Source organism: Podarcis gaigeae (genome assembly GCF_964106915.1).
Source record: "Podarcis gaigeae genome assembly, chromosome: 5".
Taxonomy (NCBI): domain Eukaryota; kingdom Metazoa; phylum Chordata; class Lepidosauria; order Squamata; family Lacertidae; genus Podarcis; species Podarcis gaigeae.
Genome location: NC_139681.1, coordinates 40,389,779 through 40,399,303, shown reverse-complemented (window position 1 = coordinate 40,399,303; position 9,525 = coordinate 40,389,779). Strand labels below are relative to the sequence as shown.

The 9,525-nt window shown below is 48.8% G+C and overlaps 1 protein-coding gene across 2 annotated transcripts; it reads right to left on the bottom strand.

Moving 5' to 3' along the window:
- Positions 1-636: 636 nt before the first annotated feature.
- On the bottom strand, positions 637-8,342 carry NKX6-2 (NK6 homeobox 2). Of its 2 annotated transcripts, none has more exons than XM_083738646.1 (3): positions 7,709-8,342; positions 6,620-6,792; positions 637-2,549 (listed from the first exon to the last, which is right to left on the bottom strand). In XM_083738646.1, exons 1-3 carry the CDS (start codon positions 8,139-8,141, stop codon positions 2,271-2,273), a joined length of 885 nt encoding a protein of 294 aa, XP_083594772.1. In that variant the 5' UTR covers positions 8,142-8,342; the 3' UTR covers positions 637-2,270. The 2 variants fall into 2 exon arrangements, with proteins under 2 accessions (XP_083594772.1, XP_083594771.1); XM_083738645.1 differs by having other exon boundaries at positions 6,620-6,787.
- Positions 8,343-9,525: the final 1,183 nt, after the last annotated feature.

Genomic DNA, 9,525 nt, shown 5'->3' with positions numbered 1-9,525 from the left:
TGAAGCTATTATCAATGGGTAAAGCTTTTTCCAGCATCTGAAGTGAGACTGCATCTCTGCTTGTCACTACAGCTGTGAAAGGCCCTGGTAGAAAAAGTTGCTAGCCCTGAAATTATTACCCATTGCTTTCTGGCCTGGAAATGTTTCCTTCCGTAGCAAAGCAATGCCTTTGCAATCTTGCTCCCAGAAAAGCATTTTTATTATATATTTTTAGACCTACCAAACCCCACTTAACACGCAGATTACAACTGTGCCTGGGATGCAATCCAGTTCCCACTGAAGTCAATCGTGAAACTCCCGTGAATGATAAATAAATCAGTATCTCAGCCTAACTTGGAAATACGTGCCACTGAAAATCAGTGGGAGTTGCTTCTGAATTGAATATCCTTGTTGCCTATTCAAACCAGTCCAGGAGTGGAAATAGTATTCTAGTTTTTGCAACCGACTTCTGTTATGTGGTAGTGCCCTTTACTAAGTCAAGTATGGTACTGCTTGTGTAGAATACATACATAGAAACTGACCAGATTTTTAAAAAACTCTTAACAAAGGAATAAGTGAAGAAGATACTAGTTCCAAACAAGAGGACACAGAGAGACAAAACTCCAAGGAAGTTGTTATACCACCACACCCAAAGGCTGAAATTGTCCAGAGGAGAAGCTTGTTAAATAATTTATTGATTTATACAAAGTCTTTCCAACTGTAAGAGTTTGGAGCCAACCGAAAATCAAGTAATGCAGTTCTTTCTCCCTTATTCTCTTTAGAAAAGAAAAAAAGAAATTCAAAGGAAAGGGAAGATAAACGAAAGCATCCAAACCCCAAAACAAAAGAGACGAGAAAACCGCTTTTTTTTTTACACTAGAAATATACATCACAAAAAAATCTGCAATTTCCTATATACAAAGCGGCTGAGTTGGAATCGGGGACCCATATACAAAACAGTAACAAAATCTTGATTGTTAGGAGCAGGAGAGCTTCCACAGAAGGGGGAGAAGGGGGTTGCTGTGGGTGGCAAGTATTAACAACAACAAAAAGGCAGCCGTCCTGAGTACAAATAATTCCACCTCATCAGAAGCTCATTTATTTCCCAGTCAGTTCCTCTGATTTAAAATGAAACTGTATTTCCAAGTGTGCGTAGGATAGGGATGTGACTGGGAACTACTAAGCTCCATTGAAAACTAAGTCTGCCACCCTAAGCATGGTTACTACAGAATGAATCCCACTGAACTCAGTGGAACCTACTTTAAAGGAAATATGCCTGTTCTTCATGCACAGCTCCACCCAATCTTAGCCATTTTTACGCAGAAGAAAGCCCCAGGCGGGATGACTGTCAGTAAGAAAGCTGCATCAGGAGATAACCCAATCCTAAGCACTTTAGCAGCACAATCCTAAACACATTAACTCCAAAATAACAGTGCAATCCCATACAAGTTGCTCAGAACTAGATCCTATTCAGGGGCCCTTACTCTAGTCAGTTTGCATAAAATTGCATGCAACCTTTACAGCAGGATCCTGAGGAATCAAGTCCTATTGAGTTCAATGGGGCTTCCTCCCTCGTATGAGTGCGTTTAGGACTGCCGTTGAAGAGAATCGCTCCGGAAAACAATGTTTACTCAAAAGTAAGCCCTACTGAGTTCAATGGGACTTACCTCCTAGTAAGCAGGCTGAGGATCGCAGCTGAACTGAGCAGCAAAGTCTTTTCTATTTGGATGGAGCTACATTTTCCAGGGGCGCCTGCTTTTAAGGTCAGATGATTTGGCTGCCCCTTCCCCAAAGTCCATTTGCTCTCAGCAGTTTCCATGTTTACGCTAATCGGAATAGGGGTCGGTTGGGCATCATGGCGGCTGTTTTGTTTCCAAATGCAGAATGGGGGTAAAAGAGGGTGGGTGGGTGGGTGGGTTGGAAATGGAAAATAAACCAGGGTCGAGTTACCCATAAAAGTTGGAAAGCTTTTCTTGCGGTTTGTGTGTGTTTGGTTTCCTTCCTTCCTGTGCGAGCGACGCGGCTGTGCGCTTGGAGAGTGCGCCCCGTCGGAGAACAAAGGGGCGCTGCTCCTCGGTTCCCATAACTTAATTCTGTCCGAAATATATATACACACACGCTATTCCCCCCCATACGTGGCGGGCTGTACAAGACGTCGCGGCGGCCAGTCCCGAGGCTGGCTGGGGCTGGCGGCGTCGGCGGCTACCCTGCTTGGCCGGAGAGGACGGGAGGGTCGGGCAGGCGAGAGGGGGCGGCGGGGCGGGCGAGGGCGAGGCAAGGCACGGCCGCAGTCACGACGGCTCCGAGGCGTTGCTGCAGGGGCTGAGCAGGGCCAGCGGGCCCGACGACACCGCGGCGGCGGCTGCAGCGGCCGCCTTGTGCTTCTTGAGGAGCCGCGTGATCTTCTCGTCGTCCGAGTTGGGGTCGAGAGGCTTGTTGTACTCGTCGTCGTCCTCGTTCTCCGAGCTCTCCTTCAGCTTCTCCGTCTCCGAGTCGTGCTTCTTCTTGGCCGACGCCATCTCGGCCGCATGCCGCTTCCGCCACTTCGTCCTCCGGTTCTGGAACCACACCTGCCACGCGGAGCCGGAGAGAGGGAGAGGGAGAGACAGAAAGAGGGGAAGACAAAAACACACGCACATCTTTGGTCACGCGTCTCTCCAGGGCGCAAGTCACAAAGGTTTAAAAACAGCAACAACCCAACCCCGATCCGCAAGAGAAACAATCGGGGTGACCACCACGCGCTGGTACCCTATCGAGAAGCAGTGCTGCGCAGTGGTTAGAGTATTGGACTAGGACCTGAGAGACCAGGGTTCAAAATCCCCACCAGACATTAAATTCACTGGGCGACCTTGGGCCAGTCACTGCCTCGCAGGATTGTTGTGGGGACTGAATGAAGAGGGGCAGAAGCATAGGCATAGCTGTCGACTTTCCCCTTTTCTTGTGAGGAATCCTATTCGGAAAAAGGGAATTTCCCTTTAAAAAAAGGAAACGTTGATAGCTATGAGCATAAGGGCTGGGGCTTGGGACTCCTTAGAGAAAAAGGTGGAAAATAAACACCATCAAATAAATCTTCAGAGTGCACAGGCCCTGGTCCCCACTTGGGCCATGCTGATGCTCAAAGAGTAACTGCCCTTGGCTTATACAAAACAGGGTGAATCCTTTGTGTTTATATGGTCACTTAACTCGAATTACAAACCCCACTTTAACCTGAAACCTTGGGCTGGGAGTAGGTCAGGGTGGCAGAAAAGAATTGCAATTTCCTGGCAGGGAGGGGGGAAGAGAAACATAATTAAGGCTACAATCCTATGGGATCTGGGAGACCAAGATTCAGATCCCCTACTTGACCAGTCACACTTTCTCATCCTAATCTATCTCACAAAATTATCTTGAGGATAAAATAGGGGGAGCATATAGGCCACCTCGGGCTTGTTGGGAGGAAAAGTGAGATATAAGTGTAATACTAATACTAATAATAACCGTTGAAGTAAGTGAGACTTCTAAGTAATCATGGTTGGGCAAAGCAGGAAGGGTTACTGGGGAAATTACTCCTTGGCTATAAATCAGTCGCTCATCAGCAGAACTTTACAAAAAGGAAGCCCTAAAGTTTCATGTAAACTACTTGTCAAAATAATGTGAGTGTACACAAGATATTTTCATTGAAATGGAGCTTCCTTCATGTGCTCGGGATGAAATTCTGCAAAGCCCATCTCATCACCTTCTTATTCAGAATGTACTCTGGGCTTGCTGAACAAAATGAACCAAACATGTTGTGATAGTAAACACATTGGAACAGGGAAGAATTACTAACGAAGTACGGTACTTGCTAAGGAAGCCAAACCACGTCTACCTGGAAGTAAACCACGTCACTCCCAGATGACTTTTCACAGGGATGCTGCCCCATTAGGTGCTTACTTCCAGGAAACCTGGAGGGCAACTCCTTGACCACCCAGATGTCCCATTCACTCCTAAAATCTTAGAATCCCAACCCACTTGCATTGGGGAAGGGAAGAGCATGGTGGCCCCATCTGTCGGCCAGAAGAGGAGCAGCTACAGGGAGCGGGGTTTCCTTTCTCCCTGCCAGAAAGAACTGTACAAACTTTGGAACTCAGAACTAGTGCTGAAGCTTGCTTTTCCCCTACTCCCACTCAGTCTTATTTTCCTTTTCCATCACGGCCTTTTCGATAGCCTATGGGTTGCAATCCACTTAGTATTGATTTGGGTTGGGGGTTTGTTTGTTTTTTTGGTGGAATAGAGGATAAAAAATCCTGTAAATAAATATTGGCTGAATGTAGGCAGTTTCGTTAGACTCTGTTCTGGCTTGGCCAAAGGAAGGCACACGCAGGCATCTATACCCATCCTATATTCTTTATCTGCATGCAATTCAACGCCCCGCACTAAGCTCATGACCCACATCTGCAAAACCAGGGCACACACACACACAAACACTAGCCACCTTGGTAGCTAACCATTCCCAAAGACACAGATCTCCAGAATCCTGTCCTCATCTGCATCTTATGCTATCCCATCACTTTGCATCCTATTGGATCCCTGCCCCAAAAGCATCCCTAGTCCTAATTCACACCCCTGGATTTCTCAGCCCAGACCTCAGCAGGTTCTCTTTAAGTCATGCTCTGAGCTAAGTTAATGCTCAATGTCCTTTAATGGCTGCCTCCACCCTGTTTATCTAGAAGAAAACCCCACTGAACTCAATGGGACTTATTGCTTAGTACAGAGGATTGTGCTGTTAGGGCAGCTGATTTCATTCCCTTCGTACATACTGGGATGTAAATGACACCAAACCCCAAAAAGGCTTACTTTCATGTAAGCCAAATCAAGCCTTAACAAGGAAGGTGTGACTCTCTCCTGAATCCAGAAATTTCTGAATGGCATTTAAATGTAGCCACTTTTGCATGAAAAAAAGGGGGGGGGGAGTATTACTTGTGGGAAAGTAGATCAAATCCTGCAAAACCCACTGAGGAGTAAACATGCATCATGTTCCAGCTTCAACTGTACAGAAATATGGTATAGAAAGCCAATTTTTAGGCCTCATAAAAGCACGGGGGTCTTGACAGGAGACATTTGTCTGGTTATATTGAGGTTTTATTACTGGCCTTCGAGAACAGTAGGAAAACCAGCATCTGAGGATGTTATTTCATGGGAAACTGAGTGCTGACAAATGAACCGCTCAAATAAGACACTGGGACCCCATTGAAAGCCATGATGGGAACTAAGATAACAATCCTAAAAGAGTAAGATCCACTGAATGCAATGCAGTTTTAAAAACTGAAATTGCCTCTCAATCCAAATGCAGAATTCCTTGTGATAAAATCAGAAAACTATCTGCTGATAATCTTTTTTAAAAATCCCACGTTTTCCATAAACTTATAAGATCATGAGTTTGTAAACCCCCCCCACATTGACCAAAGAATGATCCACCCCCATGTTAAACAATTTTGCAGTGCAGTCCTACACGTGTCTACTCAGAAGTAAACCAGGCTGAGTTCACTGTTTCTCATTCAAAAGTCACTATTATGATTGAATCAGATTTCAACTAATGATGAGGAAAGTGGCAGTGTGCATGTGTTAAAGAGCAAGAAATGTCTTGGCTACAAATATTGTTTCAACTCTACATTAAAAACAACTTATGCTTTTAAAGTGTATTGCCTTTTTAAAGGGGGAAAAATCAACAAGACGGCAGAAAACACCCCCCCCAATCCCTTGCAAACGCATTTTATAATCCATCCACCTTAATAAATTAATTTTCGGTGCAACCTTATACATTCTTTCTAGGAAGGAAACGGATTGAATAGTGGCATTTCCTGCCATATTTGGGATCAGCTTGCTCATCTCTCTGACCTTCGGAATAACTCCAGAAGATCCCTTAAAGAGGACGCAGAACGGCTGATGCCAGTTTATTTTTAAGCGAACATTCTTAGGGCTGAGGAGCCACAAGGTTTAAATTCATTGTCTTTGGGCTTATCATAATTACGACTTTTAAAAATAATTAGAATTATTAAGATTCTTATTTCGGTAGAGGGAAGACACTAAATCTATCAGATACAGTAAACAGTAAAGCTGTGTGACATCATGCGGTTAGAAAAAATGGAACAAGCTTTAGCGGGCTTGACAAGGCTAATAGCCACGGGCTGTTTCTTAGCACTTGGGCTGTTGCTTAGCACTTCAGTTCTTAACCCCACATATTCTGAACTCATTTATTTACCTCCAAGAGAAGGCGTATAGAGGCACAGCCACTTTGCTGGGGAGTTAAGCCCCACAGAACTGGGAGGAATTTACTTCTAAGTAAACTTGCCGCAGACTGGGACTGCTAGTCCCTCCGAAACCAGCTCCCCTTCCGTGCCAGCACTCTTCCCAGTGCAACCTTATAAGTGTCTACTCAGAAGTAAGCCTACCCACTTTGAGTTCTGAGGGACTTATTCTGAGGGGAAAGAGTTGAATACAGTATAGGACTGTTTGTTTGTATTCCTGCTTGCCTGGGAGCAAAAGTGGCAAGGAAAAAGGGTCACACTTCTGAGCAGACATGCTTAACATTGCACCGCAAATATGTTTTTTTGCCACCGGAGCCTCGGGCGCCCGAGATGCTGCTGACCGTCGAGGCGACCGGCAACGGAGGGCTCCTTACCTTGACTTGACTCTCCGTCATTCCCAGCGAGTAGGCGAGGCGGGCTCTCTCGGGTCCTGCCAAGTACTTGGTTTGCTCGAAGGTTTTCTCCAAAGCGAAGATTTGCTGCCCTGAGAAAGTCGGCCGCGAGTGTTTCTTCTTGCCGTCCTTGTCCAAAACCATCCCAGCCTGGGCTGGAGAGAGGGACGAGGGAGCGGAGGGAGAGAAAGAGCCCCGTCAAGCGCCGAGGAAAAACAACAACTCCTGGACCCCAAAGCCTTTTGTGCGCGCCGGGCAGAAACTTCCTCGGCGGATCTCATGCGGACTAGCAACCTGAAATGCCGCCGCAAATCCAACCCGCCCTTTCCCGAGAGCAGCCGCAGAGCTCGGGCCCAGCAGGAAAACTTTGTCACCAGCTAGCCTGCAGGAGATGCAACGTCAAGGGAGAGTTTAAAACAAAACAAAAACCAGCGGGTCGTTGTGGAGGCGCGATCGGGGCCACGCAAGACCGTCGAGCTGTTCCATCAGTTTCCCGAAGGCGACCTGGCTAGTTTCGGCGGGCCTTCAGGAAACCGATCCTTGCCGCTTTCATTTCCAGACATCAAAACACCAGCCAACTGGAAGCGTCCTTTTTTGAGGTGGCAGATCACGGCGCTGGCTCACTCTCTTTCAAAGGGCCACCCCCTCTCCCTAAGTGAAACTCGCTGCCTCTTTATCTGGGACCCGAGCCCTGGAGCCGCTCGGGCAGAAAAGAAGGAGCCCCCCCCCCGCACACCTCGGTCTGCCCATCCGCCTAGGGCTCACCAAACCAATCCATCTGGACCTGTTTGCTCGCCTCTTTTCCTGGGAATGCGCCCTAGCACCTGTTGCCTGCAGCCAGAGCCCAGCCGTGTAACTTGCGAAGCGATAGAGAGAAAAGAAGCGCCTCCGAGCATGTGCAGAGTGCTGTTCCACCCGGTCTCTCCTAATGAGCGCAGGGCTTGATGGGCCGGGCATTGGCACCTCTAATTATCAGGATTGGGGAAGTTTAAAAGGAATCTCCTTTTTCTGCAGAGATCCTCCCCTCCTCCCTCCCAGCCCCGGCTTCTCGCCCCCCCCCCGCCTTCTTACCGGGACAGGCGAGCCGGGGGTCCCTCCAGGGCGCCCCCTGCATGACTCCGGGCCAGAAGATGGGCGGCCTGCCGGGCAGCTCGGCCAGGGGCTTCGGGTAGCGGGACACGGCCGCCGGGTTGAAGTACATCCCGGCCGCGGCGGCCCCGGCCAGCCCGTTGAGGCGAGGCAGGCCCGTGAGGAGGCTGCTGGCGGCGGCGGCGGCGGCCACGGGCCTGCCCAGGATGTCGCTGATGCCGTGCGGGGTCCCCAGCGGGATCTGCGCGTTGAGTCCGCCCAGCGAGGGCGCCTTGAAGCCGGCCGGGCTCTGCAGGGCGTAGGGGAAGAGCGACGTCTTCATCTCGGCCATGTTGTGCAGCGCCGCCAGCGGGGCGCTGCTCAGCACGAAGGCGCCCGGCGGGCGGTTAGCCTCCATCTGCCCCACGGCTAACATTGGCGGGCATCAAGGGGCGGGCGAGGCCGAGCGGGAGCGGGGAAGGCGGCCCCGAGGGCCGGGCAGGAGTCCGCCGCCTCGCCGACTCCCAGGGAGCCGCAGAAACCAGACTTCGCCTTCTCCTCCTCCTCCTCCGTTCCTGTTTTTGGCGGGAATGCGCCCGCAAGGCCGCTGCAAAGTTTTGCTTCGGTTCTCCTAAGCGCCGGCTTCGGCCGCAGCGACTCCCGGCGGGAAGTTCTCCGGCCAAGAAGGGGAGGGAGAAGGAAGGCGGGCCGGCCGCAAAGCCTCGGTGGAAAAACCAGCCACGACAACGCCAATCTCGGCGGCTCAGTTTTCTTCTTTGCAAGCTTTTAATTTTAGGAAATAACTTTTTTTAGGGTGGGGGGAATTCTCCCAAATTTGGAAGTCCTCTCGAAGATCGGGAATTTGTGCTGGAGTATATATATGTATATATTTATATTTTCCTCTTATTTTTCTTCTCCCCTCCCCCCCTTCCAAAAAAATCAAATAAATGCCTTTTTATTTCGTTCTTCCCAAAGCAAGGAGTTTTCCCTCCCGGTGAAATGGACTCGAGCGCTTGGAGTCCCGGAGTCGGGACAAGATGCGCTGATAACCTCGCAGGCACCTGCCAGCCGAGCTCTCGGATTGGTCGCGCTCTCATCCGAGGCCGCTGCTATTGGCCAATGGACGGGCATTCCGGTCTGCCCGCTTTGCATGCGCGTCATGGAAGTGTGTGCTGGAAGGGGCGGGGTGGGGGGAGGAGGGCGCGCGGCGGAGAGAGATCAGAAGATTGCGGGGGAGAAAAAGAGCAACATTAAATGAAGGTTCTATTATAAAGTCAAGGTACTTTAAATGGCTGTAAATTTGCCCGCTGATTTATCTTTCCGACGACTAAATAAATCCCGTTGAATGGGAGTTTAGTTAGGCTTAAGGGTCCCCCCTTCCTCTTTTCCTTTATAAGGAATCGGCAGGATATATATATATATATATATTTATATATATATATATATATATATAAAGGTACATATTTCATGTTCTCGTAATCGTGCAGATCAGCAAGAACTTTTTTTTTAACCGACAAGGCAAAGTCACTTTCACAATGGAACTATCCCTTGATTGTCTAACATTGCGTAAAAAACACAAACCAGCAGGGCTTTTTACAGTAAACCAATCGAGTCTAAACGGAAGAGGAGCTGAAGAGAGAAAGAGAGATTGAATTTGCCGTTTGCTGATCTTTTCCTATCCCTCAAGAATTGTCTTCCCTATCTGTTTTTCTCACCCGGGAGCTCAATAAATAAGCGTGGAATAAGCCGCAAGGAAGTCTCTTTAGGCGTGTGGCCCGCGAGTCTTTTAGCTCTATTAAGATCCGCGGCGTAGATGATTA